This window comes from Phaenicophaeus curvirostris, chromosome 14 (genome assembly GCF_032191515.1).
Source record: "Phaenicophaeus curvirostris isolate KB17595 chromosome 14, BPBGC_Pcur_1.0, whole genome shotgun sequence".
Classification (NCBI taxonomy): domain Eukaryota; kingdom Metazoa; phylum Chordata; class Aves; order Cuculiformes; family Cuculidae; genus Phaenicophaeus; species Phaenicophaeus curvirostris.
In genome coordinates, this window is record NC_091405.1 from 16,923,874 (window position 1) to 16,937,936 (window position 14,063).

General features: G+C 41.0%; 1 protein-coding gene across 11 annotated transcripts in view; it reads right to left on the bottom strand.

Annotated features, from left to right (window-relative positions):
• Positions 1 to 14,063, bottom strand: part of ESRP2 (epithelial splicing regulatory protein 2) — a 42,310-nt gene continuing 28,247 nt past the window's right edge. For 8 of the 11 annotated variants that reach the window (XM_069868348.1, XM_069868352.1, XM_069868351.1 and 5 more), the window contains exons 14-18: positions 13,439 to 13,631; positions 12,450 to 12,630; positions 5,565 to 5,684; positions 2,596 to 2,707; positions 1 to 137 (exon numbers count right to left, since the gene is read on the bottom strand). In XM_069868348.1, the coding sequence (XP_069724449.1) occupies positions 2,618 to 2,707; positions 5,565 to 5,684; positions 12,450 to 12,630; positions 13,439 to 13,631 (584 nt within the window). In that variant the 3' untranslated portion in view covers positions 1 to 137; positions 2,596 to 2,617. Of the gene's footprint in view, positions 138 to 2,595; positions 2,708 to 5,564; positions 5,685 to 10,428; positions 10,463 to 12,449; positions 12,631 to 13,438; positions 13,632 to 14,063 lie in introns of those variants that run through there. The other 3 variants (XM_069868355.1, XM_069868354.1, XM_069868356.1) reach the window with 2 other exon arrangements.

The window sequence follows — 14,063 nt, forward strand, 5'->3', positions numbered from 1 at the left end:
TAGTGGCCTCCCAGGAGTTGTCCGTTTTTCTCAGCCACTGCTTTCTTAGCAAGATCCAGGCTTGGAAAAGTCACCAATGCCTCTCCACTGGGCTGGCCACTAAAGTTGTAAAGCACGAGGATGGAATCTGCGTGGAGCTGCAGTGATGCAAGAAGACAAAAGAAAAAAACTATTAAGACCAGAGACCACATCAGAAAATGCAGTTTTAAATGCCAAGCATCTGGTTTGCTCCACTCCTGTGTCTGTAGCAAAAGGATTCTGGATGCGAGAGTACAAAGGCAGAGAATGGGCCGAAGATTAAAAGCTTGGCTTGGAGAACAACAGCAGCTCTTATTTTGCTGCTTTCCTGAACAGAATGACATAGAGATGATGCCATGCACAGATTTTGCTAGAGAAGTAACTTAGATTAAAGATTGACATGGAAAGAAGGACTTAGATGTTAATAAAGGGTAAATGGAGCAAGAAAGTCCAGGCATTCACTGAATAATGCTTGCACTTTGTGAACTACTGGCCGAGAGACAAAGGCTGTATGGCATGTGAATACTCATACACAAAGTTTAAAAAGAGTAAAAAAAGTAAAAAAATAAGAGCTGTATGACAGTCCTGCTTTGGGAGGATAAGATGAACTTAATGCAGGAATACAGTGCAAAAAAGATTGTTCAGTAAAACAAACTAAAATTTGGTGCAGTCCAACTGAATTAAAGAAACCTTTATTGTAATTTTGACACAGCTAAGAAAAAAGCAGGATAGCAAATGAGACTATTTAGTCATTGGAGTTGATTTACTTTGGAGTGCATTTGCCCTCATGAATTCTTAAAAGGCAGTTTCAAAATGCTGAGTTTAAAGCAGACATCTCTGCCTTCCAAGTGAAATTCAGAGGCCCTCTGTTGGATAGAAATGCATCTCAGTGAAGTTTCAAAACCAAAGTTTGAAGGATCAAGGGCTCAGAATACAAGATTATTTTGTTGGAGAAATCAGTGCCAAACAAAATCATATGGTCTACACTGGAAAATCAACCAGTTTTATGATCATTAATCAAATTCAACTTAAGTTCACGTGACTTGTGTCCTCATGATTTCATAAAAGGTGAAAATACTCAAGAGTTTAACTTTTTGTAGGGTTTATGCATGTCTGGTATATTGCAAGAAATAGACTTCTCGGCTTATACCAGCAGCAGTTTCTGATCAGCTTTACACTCAAATGTATGAAAACAAGCACATGTCAGAGATTCACTCGCCTAAACACTTAGCAGGTAGTAAAAGTATTCTTAAGATATAAGCAACAGCACACTGTAGAAGCCAAAAGGATGTATAGGACAGTTAGTACAGACTTCATATAATTTCTTCTCCCAGAACTGAATTAGTCAAGATACAGCATTCAGAAAGGAATCCAAAAGACAAATAAAGCACCATATCTCAAGCCCAGTTCAGGTTTGGAAGTAACATTCCAGTTTATTTCAGAATAACACTGTGCTCAAAGAGAAAGCTGTACACTTCAGGTTGAGCCATAAATCTGAGCTAAAACCAGCTCTTCACTCTTAATCCATATGGGATCAAATCATTTAGTGCATCAGTCCTGAATACGAGTTTAATATTGCAGTTCAGAGTCAGCTGAAAACACACATGGAGCACAGGTAGGACAGAGGAGAGCTTTAACAAGAAGTTTAAACAGCAGCCTTAGTGTAACACCAGGGTAAGAATCTGGAAATGCACATTATAAGAGTTGCATAGAAAGTTAGCAAAGAAGTCTACATATTCTGCAATCCGCATAATTAAAGGATTGAACGAAACCTTTCAGTGTCGCTAGGACACAGTTGTTTTATTTAGATAGATTTATAGATAGAAACACATTTTCTTTACATATATAAATTTTTAAAAATATAGATTTAAATCCACAAAAAACTTCTTTTTTCCTGGACATTTTGTTCTAGTGAGTGATAACTGTACGATCCTACTTCACGCTGCTCAGAGTTCACCGGTCACAGCAAAATTTCTTTAAGAATCATGTGTTAGTGCCAAAGATGCAGGGAAGTTTACCATTAGCAAGTATAGTTAGTTGCATTAGAAAGCTACTATGTCAAATAAACTTTTTCTAAAAAAAGAAAAGCAATGGTACACATTGCACTAGAGAGATGGAGAAACTCAGCAATTAGTATCCAGACAGCTATGTGACACAGGAAAGAGAAAGCTAAATATTTAGGATTCTTTGCACATACATTTGTGTGTGCGTTGTAGCCATATCAAAGAAAAAAAAGTCACTTTCAACTACTGTGCTAAAAATAAAATATTGGACTGAAAGCTTCACACGAGAAGCCAACAGTAATAAATCCTGGAAGTTTAACACCAACTGAGCAGAACCAGGCAATCACACTACCTCCACCACGGCTATCCCATCAACTACAGGTCACAATTGGCCTGTGTTTTAGGTTTGTTGATTTTTTTTAATAGGACAAAAGCAGAAAGATTAAAGCAAGGATCCCAATGCAAGCTAAGAAAGGGAAAAAAATCCATAAGCAAAAATCCTCCACATCACCAAACCCTTTGGTTCCCTTCCCATTCACCACTGGAGACGAAGTTTCTGCCAGCCACATCTTACCTTCTTCAGAAGTTACAAAGAGTTACAAACAGACCCACTCTTTCGGTGCTTGTAACACACTCCTTGCTTGATCGCTCAGCTGAATAAGGCCATTGTAGTCATCAGGTGCATACTACAGTACAAGTGTGATATACGATAATCAGCAAGAGAAGGAACAGCTCTGGTACAGCAAGCCACATAGACGATCATTTGCAACCACAATTAAGAGCATCAGCTACAATAACTGGCAGGAGACAGTGAATCTGACAGATACTATTTGTATTGAAGACAAAAAAACCAAACACATCAACTGAATTACCGGTTGTAGAAGCAGATTTAAAGTAAATGCATGTAGGAAATACACTAAACTGTGTATCTGAATCGTTCCTTATCAAGGAAGGGAAATCGTCTAAACAATGAAGTACTCCATTTTTTCCCTCATGCTCATGAGACAGCAGCGTCAGGCAACAAAACTCTTAAGTCTGCATAATCATGCTTCCAGTAATGACTCTCACTGGGACAGAGGAGCATCTTCAAGCATGCATACTGAAGTGGGGGATCAGAAGTGCATGGATCTCACCCAGATCTTTTATGGAGTCAGGGATACAAACTGGTTGAGTTATAAACACTTTATCTGTGTATAACAGATTTACATAGACTGCACCAGTGTAGTTAAAGAAAAACAACATCCCAGCATGAATGCACTTAGAAAATAACATAGTGTTTATACTACTGTAGTCTATTTCCATACAGGAAAAAGAAATAAACTACACTGTGTAGTGCATCATGATAGGTTTTTAACAGAAGAATATAGAAAATAAAAATAGTGACTGTACAGTACAGTCACAACAATAAATTAAAACAAAACACCCCACACATGGATAAGATTTAAGAAATACCCGAGATCCTGAACCTGGACAGTAATCACACCTGTCACTAGAGGGCTGGGTACAAATATTAAATCTATAGTCAGTAAATAGAGCTCGGAGAATATGAAACATTGGTTTGGATCTATCTCATAATCTTTCCAAAATTACTTATCCAGAAAAGGGACTGAGCATACTCGCACATGCTACAAAGACTACTGAAGCAGCTCCTGTCCTACAGAAGAAAAGATTTTTAGCATAACCCTAGTTATAGAGCATCTTTTCTGTGGCTAGAGAAATCTCCCGTCTCTCCCAGAAGGGCTGTTTGGCACTAATATTTTATAGCATTGCCAAATGCACACAATGCAGACGTGCTGTTATGCCTTCCTTTGATATTCCTATAGTATAAAATGTCTCCTGCCAGCTTAGGGAGAAAGGGGTATTACATTTGGGCACACGGGACACATCGTATCCATCCAAAGTGAAGTTGAAAAGAAAAAACCCAACCATCACAGTACGCACCTTCCACAGAGAACAATAACCAAGAGCCCAGAGAACACAGAAGAAAAGAACCTCCCAGAATTTTTACTACTGAATTCTAGCCACCTTCCCATCTAGACCCAAGCCATTAAGTAAAAGACAAATATAAGAAGTATTTTCTAGATAGTCCCTGCCAGGGCAACCAGATCGTGCAAATATTAGATTTATCAGTTCCCAGACCTGCCCTTGAAACAAATCTACAAAATGTAAGTTTACTCTTTGGAAGGAATGTCTCAAGATAGTACATACTTTAGATTATCAGTAGATGTACAGTAGGTAAAGGTCTATAGTCTCTTGGGAGGAACAGTGTTTGAAAGGTTACACTTGAAATGCATAAACAATGAGGAAAACGTGGAAGTGGGAAAACAACCCTGCACAGAAATGTCAAAGTTGTCAGAGTTCAGGCCTACTCTGAAAGAAAGAGAGAAAAAGAAAAAAAAAGGAAAGAAAAAAAAAATCAAAACACCTAGAGACAGAAACAACTCCTAATCACAAGAAATATAGGTAAGAGACTGCAATTAATTAAAATAGAAGCTGTGAAAGAGTACATTCTTCAAGCTTGCAGATTTGAATAAGCAGTACTGCAAACTGAGCTAGGAAATAAAGTGGGGGAATTCTTATTTTCTGTGAAAGAAATGGAAACTACCTTAACTTATCTGAGGAAGTACACAATCATGACTACTTCTAACTCTACCTGCTTTTCAGAAACCAACAAGAACAAAAATATCCAATCTCACAGGATAAATAGTGTAAAGCCAAGGGCAAACCTATAAACTGACTGCTCAAAATGGAAATGCAGTTTTGACAACCGCACCTGCAATGCAGTAGGTCAAATTCAGCTTCCATTTAGATTTGAAAATTATCGCCTAGTGATTTAAACCCCCAGTATAAGCAGCTGCAAGTTCACTGAGCTACATTCTAGCAGTTTTTCTACTGTTAAATGCCACTGAGATATGAGGCAGTATGGCAATAAAAAGACAATATGAAACCGCACATAGTGTTTTCTAATCCTGCCCTGACCACACAAGCAACTGGTAAGAAGTCACAAATACTGCAATATTTCCCCTTCAATCAAAGTGAACCAAAATTAAAACCAGTGTGTCTCCACTCCTCTTGTCCCCCTATCACCTCTCTCCTACCTTCCTTGCTTCTCTGAACTGAAACACAGCCCCTTTTCCTCAGAGCTGCTGCCTTGTCCCCTCCTCCCTTTGAGCTCATGCGGGGTTGGGCTTCCTTCCCACCCTAAAAGATTCTGTAATTCTTTCTCACTTCTTATGACTTACTGTATATCAACAGTAGCATTAAAATACAGTGGTCTATCAGAATGACGCAGCAGCAAAATGTTGCTTTTTAAGCCATTACTTAATCTATAAAATAGACTCTCTGTCAAAGTTTTCCTTCACCTCATCCTATTAAATTGGATACTCTCACACGCCCGCAGATAACGAACAGTGGAGACCTACTTCCTAGAATGACTGAAGGAAAACACAGGAATAAACTTAGACATTAAAGCAATTTCTTTTCCCCTTGAAGTAGCTATCAAGAAGTCCAGCTTAGTCTAGTAAGGAAGATTGCACAGAATACCATTGGTAAATGAAGAGCTCCATTAGGAAAGTCAGCTTCAGATGTTAAGGACATCAAGATATGGTTCTCGGTATACGCCCTGGTGCTGTACTGACTTCTTCCAGCGATCAGAGATGGGAGCTAGGATCAAGAAAGACGGAAACTAAATATGGAAACTAGGTATGGGATAAGGTTTGCATTTAGAACCTAGGCTAGGAGAAGGAAGCAAACCAGAATCTTTGCAAGCGGTTACTAAATACATTCTGGGGTCAATGATTACCTCTATGACAGGCTGCAAGACAGCAGGAAGAATATGCATATATACTAGGAAAAAATATACAGCTGATTGGAACAGACCATTGAATAGTGAAGAATGGTGCTTCCAGTCCCCTTCTCTTGAAGTTATCTCCCCTGTGATAGTGGGGACTTTCACAGCTTTAGACATGTCTAGTAATAAAGGCAAAATGATTTTTCTTGAAGGACATTTTGCTTCTTTACAGAACTGATGGCTTACTTCACAAGCGTAATACCTTTCTAGGTATTAACATCTGAAATACCAGAGATATTTCAACTCATGTATATTAAATAACACTTATTAAAATAGTAAATAACATATTACAGTAGACTATGTAATAACGATAATAAATGACAGATGTATACTAAATAGCAGTAACTCCTCTCTCCTAAAGGAGATGACCATTACTGACCATCGATTGCCTTCAGTATGGCAGCATCTCCCTGACAGACTGTCTAGTATGGTTACTGCAGTGCAAAGCTTTTTAAGATGATAGGAATCAGACACAGACTCATTACTAATGAGTTAGTACACTAACCCTCCGCCCTCGTACGTGTATATTTTTTCTTCAAGCTATTTTATTTCTTTCAGAGGGGAATTATGGAACTGTCCTTGTCCCTTCACAGACTGTGCTCAGATGTAACCAGGTCACTAACCAGTGAGACATTGATTTCCATTTCATTTTGCAGTCCTTACAGTGGACATACAAAAATCAGTTTAAAACAGCATATGCAAAGAAATCTAGGGAAAAAAAAATCCATTGCTAAAAATAAAATTAAAATTGGAAAGTATATTTAGACATGTCCCAACCAGGAAAAGAAAAAAAAGGGAAATGACAGAAAAGGACAACTTCATAGGCAAAATGCATACTGGATTGCAATTCAAGTCTAAACTATCAATAAGGTCTATCACAGAAAGGTTCCCAAGGAGAAGAAATCCAGCCCTCAAACTTTGAAAAACAGTTTGGAACACAGAATCAGATTTGATTACAAGGTAACAGCAACCTTTGGCACAAGAGTCAGGAGGAAAACCCTGAAGTGGCTTTGCCTCTTAAGTACGTGAACTGCACCTTAAGAATGCCAATACAAGTGCTGACAACCACCTGAATGCTCTGTGGAACAGATACCACCCAAATGTTTTGTAGAACAGAACATGCGATGCCTGTTCCCAAATATACAGCTTGAAGATGATGCCACTTTAGTCTCTTGTTTCAAGGCTGGGAGGCAACAGACAGCAAGAGTAATCACCAATTTCCTCCTCCCAAGCTCACAGGTGCTTCCCTCATCACAGGCAACATTCAGGGGGAAGATAAACTTAGGCTGGCTGATGTTGTGCCCATCTACAAAAAGGGCCGCAGGGAGGACCCAGGAAACTACAGGCCTGTCAGTCTGACCTCAGTGCCAGGGAAAGTCATGGAACAGGTGATCTTGAGTGCTATCATGAAGCACATGCAAGAGAACCGGGTGATCAGGCCCAGTCAACATGGGTTCACAAAAGGCAGGTCTTGCCAGACTAACCTGATCGCCTTCTATGACAAAGTGACTCGGCTGCTGGATGAGGGAAAGGCTGTGGATGTGGTCTTCCTGGACTTCAGCAAAGCCTTTGACACAGTTTCCCACAGCATTCTGCTTGAGAAACTGTCAGCCTCTGGGCTGGACAGGCGCACACTCTCCTGGGTGGAAAACTGGTTGGATGGCCGGGCCCAGAGAGTGGTGGTAAATGGTGTGAAATCCAGCTGGAGGCCAGTGACAAGTGGGGTTCCCCAGGGCTCAGTGCTAGGTCCAGCCCTGTTCAATGTCTTCATCAATGACCTGGATGAAGGCATCGAGTGCACCCTTAGCAAGTTTGCGGACGACACTAAGCTGGGTGGAAGTGTCGATCTGCTGGAGGGTCGGGAGGCTCTGCAAAGGGATCTGAACAGGCTGGACCGCTGGGCAGAGTCCAATGGCATGAGGTTTAACAAGGCCAAATGCCGGGTCCTGCACTTGGGGCACAACAACCCTATGCAGTGCTACAGACTGGGAGAAGTCTGTCTAGAAAGCTGCCTGGAGGAGAGGGACCTGGGGGTGTTGGTTGACAGCCGACTGAATATGAGCCAGCAGTGTGCCCAGGTGGCCAAGAAGGCCAATGGCATCTTGGCTTGTATCAGAAACGGCGTGACCAGCAGGTCCAGGGAGGTTATCCTCCCTCTGTACTCGGCACTGGTGAGACCGCTCCTCGAATACTGTGTTCAGTTCTGGGCCCCTCACCACAAGAAGGATGTTGAGGCTCTGGAGAGAGTACAGAGAAGAGCAACAAAGCTGGTGAAAGGGCTGGAGAACAGGCCTTATGAGGAGCGGCTGAGAGAGCTGGGGTTGTTTAGCCTGGAGAAGAGGAGGCTGAGGGGTGACCTCATTGCTCTCTACAACTACCTGAAAGGACGTTGTAGAGAGGAGGGTGCTGGCCTCTTCTCCCAAGTGACAGGGGACAGGACAAGAGGGAATGGCCTCAAGCTCCGCCAGGGGAGGTTTAGGCTGGACATTAGGAAAAAATTCTTTACAGAAAGGGTCATTGGGCACTGGAACAGGCTGCCCAGGGAGGTGGTTGAGTCACCTTCCCTGGAGGTGTTTAAGGCACGGGTGGACGAGGTGCTGAGGGATATGGTTTAGTGTTTGGTAGGAACGGTTGGACTCGGTGATCCGGTGGGTCTTTTCCAACCTGGTTATTCTGTGATTCTGTGATTCTGTGAATAAAGCCAACCAAGCAGCATGTGGGTAAGCATATAGCACCTGTATTGCCAGATGACTCAAAATACTAGTAAGTGAGAATTCTCCCTCTACCATGTCCTCTTCCCTTCCCTAGTCAGAGGGTGCTATGCCTAGAATTCCAACTCAGAGTATGGGGTATCCCTCTCAGACTACAAAGTGTCAGATTTCAAAAGGAGCCCATAGGAAATAGAGAATACTTCTTTGTTTAAGCATGCATTTCAGAGAAAAAAACTAATTCCCAAGAAGCCAGTAACAATGAAGCCCGCTGTCCTGAGACAGGAGAGAAATGTTGTTAATGCCCTTGGAATTTAGCCATCCATCCACTTCCCTTCAATTCCCTATTACAGTTTTAAGCACGAGCCATCCACCTCACCTGCAACATTGAGCCTTGGATCCTGTCTCTCTGAACACTTAGAGGATTAATATACTGCAAAAGCTTTTTTAGCTGCAGATAAAAGGCACCTACGCCCAGCACAGGTTTAAAGAACAGCATTTAATTCAAGCTTTTCCTGCTTAAAACCTGTGCACAAAGGAGTCCTCGTTCCATCCTAGCCTTCTTAAGCAAATTCAGGAGGCTTTAAATAAGGCTCAGGGGGTGATCATGGCCCCCAACTTTATTTTTTTAACTAGTTCTGGATGAGACATACTACTACCCATATATAAAACTCACTCAAATAGCAAGTCTGCTTTCTAAGCACTAATTCACAAACTCTTTTTCAGGCAAACACAAGCTTACTTTACATCATGACAACCTCTGAGAAACTGGGGGGATTCAGCGTGCATTTAGTAGAAGATGACAGTCATGACCTGCTTTTGGTCAGCTAAGACCACGAGTACAGTTCAGTTGCATCTACCTGTACATAAACCTAACAGTTCTTATCAGAATACCAGCTCTGTCAAAAGTAGTAGGGTCTCTTCACATTCAAAGATGTGATTTAAAGGAGGTTTCTGGTAAACATCCATAGATACCTTATTTTAATATAAGGGCCAAAGACTAGCATCTGCTGAGCTGCTGGAGTCCCTGTGCCTGTCAGAGCAACTAGTGTGCTATCTGAATTGTTTGGTGGGGTCTTTTGTTATAGTGATTTTGATTGTGGTAGTTGTTTAAGTATTTTTCAGCTATGCATCCAGTACATGATTTAACTCCTGCTGCATTCATGTTAAACTGCTAAAGCATAAGCTGAACATGAATTACTTGCTGAATCAGAGAGCACTACTATTAGCTCTTCAGAAGATTACAGTACACTACAATTTGATTCAGAAAGGTGATGGGCAAAATTACTTTCTCCGAGACTTACTATTAAGATTCTTCACAGGATTTTCAAGATACATTAAAAACATGCAAGCTGGAAGGAATTTTCAACAACAAAAACAAGAAAGCAGAACTAAAAGAAGAAATCAAGCTGCTGAACAAGATGCTTGTGCTGATAAAATCAAATGAAAATTAAAATGCTGATCTGCAGATTTTTACATTATTTGTTATGAGAAGCATGTACTGATGTTGAGACCAGCTTGTTGAAGCCCACGATAAGCACAGTCTATCTCTTAAGAGGCAGGTCTGGTATGAAAGGTGCTTTCAACTTAAGTAGCAACACGTGCAAACATGCAATATGCAGAGCCCATGAAGACTGAAGGAGGAAAACAGAGGAGCATAAAGCAAGAACTAAAACTTAAAACCTGTTCCTTTCTGACAACGACATAAAGACAAAAATTACCCTTCAATCTCAGCATCTCCGATCTGGTTCCCAGAATACCAACACTGAAGCCCATTGAATACCAACATCAAATAGTTCTACAGAGATCAAAACCACACCCAAACGACTGACGATTATTAGGGGCTCACTTTATAAACGAGCAGAAGCATCGTGCAATAAATCCTTGGGCAGCAGCAGAAAATGAAAAAAAAAATGTGAGGAGAGAGGAAAGGGGAGGAAAGAAGAAAAAAAAGATTAGTTATTCCTCCAGAGACATAATATTGTCCCAATACAGTAAGTCACCACCTCTTTTTTCCCCCTAAAGGAACGCGCAAGTATAAAACTAGCATTACCACATGCGGGATTCCAAGAACAATTCAAAATAATTCCTTGGCTCCTTTATAAGACATTGAACCCGATCTCATTTGGACAACATCTACTAAAGAAATCAAAGAGGTGACCAATTTAATAACAGTAACTGATGATGACAGGAAGTTGCAGCAGAGGAATATAGTTTTCAGCTTCTGGCAAAATTTCTATTCATCTGAAACATTTAATTGTGTGACACAAACACCATGAATGGCCCTCCAAATCCAGACAAAAGGAAAAGGGCAAATTCAGCGCCAGACCCAAAGTCCAGATTTGCTAAACTGAAGATTTAGTGGAAGACAGAGCTATCAGATATTGTTACTGATCTGTTCCGTGCACAGACAGGTTCAGGCCACATTTTTCAGTGGTGTACTTGTACTTTTAGATGGATTTCAATTTAGAATATCGGCTTTGCCACTTAAGGTTTTCATAAATCACACTTCAAATTTTTTCCTCTGAAAAACCAAGTATGTGAAACTACTTTCAAACATAAACGTAACAACTTTAAAAATCCACAACAGGTAGAGCGCTGTATCTTCAAATACTCAAAATTTGGAACAGACACATTAAGCATCTGTTCTCAGTCTGCATTCATTTACATAGCAGACAACTGGCATTACGAATTAAAGCCCAATGTCCTTTATAAATAAAAAAAAGAAGAAAACAAGAAAAAAAAGAAAACATACCACACCTGAATGTTTTGTATTAACAGCTGCTATGCATTTAAAAGAATCCATCTGCACCTTACCCTTCAGCAACACCACTGCTAACTAACTCACACAGTTTTGAACATGCAAAAATTGTCTTTTTTTCACACATATCACTTCAATAGCGGTTTTGAGACCCACCAAAAGGATTTTTTTGGTCAGGGCTTCTGCATAATACCAAAAGGGCAGATTTGGTATTTGTGCAAGTACTGGTGTCCACAGAAGCTCTATATTCACCAGGATACACCACATTCAATTATCTTTTGTTTTAGCAAATGTGTGATGGCAAAACATGGACATAGATACAACATCCTCTGAGATGAAAGCAGAAGACAGGGAAAAACTCATTCCATGAATTCAAATAAGTGCTGCTGGAAAATAAATGTTTGTACATGGTTCTCTTTCTTTTATGTTCCTCAAGAAGATAAGTTTCTATGCATTTGCTCCGTGCTAGAACACTGAATCAGCACATACTGACTGCAACTACCTATGGCAGGGAAAATATTTGTTATCAGTATAAAATGGTTTGGAAAATACATTTTTTCTTTAGGTTGCAATGTAACACAGATCTATTGAAAAATGTTCCTTCCTGCAACTACAATAATTGGTCCCTGAAAGAGTGTCTAACAGCGGCACGTGTCTCCTTTTGCAAGCAAGTCACCATATCTAGGTCACAGGCTTTGGTACTGGAAATTTGCTCTCAGCACACTTAAACATTTAACTCTTGAAAATCAAACACCAACCCTACCTAGGGCTCCCACCAAAAACTGGCCAGGACTGAAAGCTTTTGGCAGCCTGCACCCTCCTTTGGCAGCCCCTTTGCAGCCCCATTTACACTGGAGCTCTGCGCTTTCTCCCTCTCCAAACTCAAACCCTAACCACTGGACACTAAATCACTGCTTTCAAATTAGGATATGTTTATTATATAAGAAATAAGGCAAACTGTATATTAGACTTCATTCTGCCAGTTAAATATATACACGGAGCTTGCACACTTGTTCAGCAATTTCCCCAAGCACTTGCTCACTTTGACCCCCACTGATGGTTACTTGGAGCTCCAAATAGAGTATCAAGGAGAGGGATTGCATACTAACCTGGTACCCTTGGAAGAAACTGAGTATCTCCTTCATTCCTGTGTTGTAAGGCAAGCCCTGCATACGGACTAACGCTCCAGGCTGGGGTAGAAGCGGAGTGTGGGTTGCAGTGGCAGCAGCAGCAGCTACAGCTCCAGGAGGAGCTGTGATATACCCCACTGTGGTAGGGGATACTGGAGGACTGAAAGAGAAAAAGGAGCAGTATTGTTATGGAAACCAATAGCCAGTTTTAATACTTGGAATAGGCAAAAATGAAATTGAAAATTTAAATTTGAGAACGATCCCCAAAAAACACAGAAAACCAAGCAGCCTCAATGTGGACAGCTTTCTGGAGTATCTTCATTTCCTTTCAACATCTGACAATTTATTTTTAAAGAAGGGAAGGAAAGGAAAATAACTAACATTTGTAGTTGAAGAGAGTAGCACTTGTAATTTCACAGGGGAGGAGAAAAACAGAAGATGCAAATGACTTCTTCTAAGATTGTCACTAAAGCCATAAAGAAAAAAAGGGGGTGAGTCACATTGATACCATCTGTGGGAAGGGAAAAGGTGGAGAACTTTTGCTTTGCTTACACATGTGAAGCATTCTCTGGTCTCACTGATATAAGAAATCAAACCTAGTACACACCTATAATGAGTCTGTCGGTATGGAAATAGTATGAGTACAAGAACAAACCAAGGGATGAGGCATGTATTGACACAGCTTCTCATTTGGCCAAGAAGTAGAACTGCCTTGATGACATCGCCCCACTGCCAAAACCACTGTTAAATATGAGACCAATGTTATCATGAGATTCAAACAACCTACAGAAAAGCCAGACTTCATTACAAGCCCACAGAGAATCAGTTAAAATGGCCTCTATTGACAAACATTAAATTCCCAGGGTTATGCCAGAAGCACAAATTTAGGAGCTATTCACAGGTGACCACAGACTTGCCTGCTGCGCTGAGATGAAGTGTCAAGAGAAGCTGCTATATCTAGGAGTTACCTGGGATAGTAAGCTGTGTAGTTCATATACAGCTGGGCAGCCTGAGCTGGGTAGTAGGTAACAGCTGGAGGAGCAGCCGCAGAGGCCTGGGGAGTCCTGGTGGCTGGCAAGAGGGCTTGTGGCTGGTAAAGCGCTGCCTCTGCTGGGATCACAGCTGCTGTCTGGAAAGCTGCATAAGCTGGTGGAGAAAGACCTAAAACCAAAGCAGGACACAGCAACAAAAAACGATCAGAATGGAGGTCTCTGCTGCAGGAAAGGAATTATTCATCCTCACGTGATTAATACCACATGGACATGATTAATGAACACTTGTGCGAAGACTGCTGTCTAGCCTCTCCCTTGGAGACTCCTGCTACACCATCATGAATGACAACTGGGGCATTCAAAATGAGCAATTCCTAAGAGTTCACAACTCCTAGAGCTGAGCAGCCTCATCCACAGGTAAATGGAAAGTAAGGAACTTCAGAGTTATTTAAAGAAAGCATAAAGCCATGTGCATAGAGGAAGCAGGCGTGCACACCAACACGACCTCTGCTCTTTCTAACAGAAGTTGTACTCTGTGGGACCAAAGTACCATAATATTAGCTACACATGGGCATCCACAACTGCCAACCATGAGTCTTAC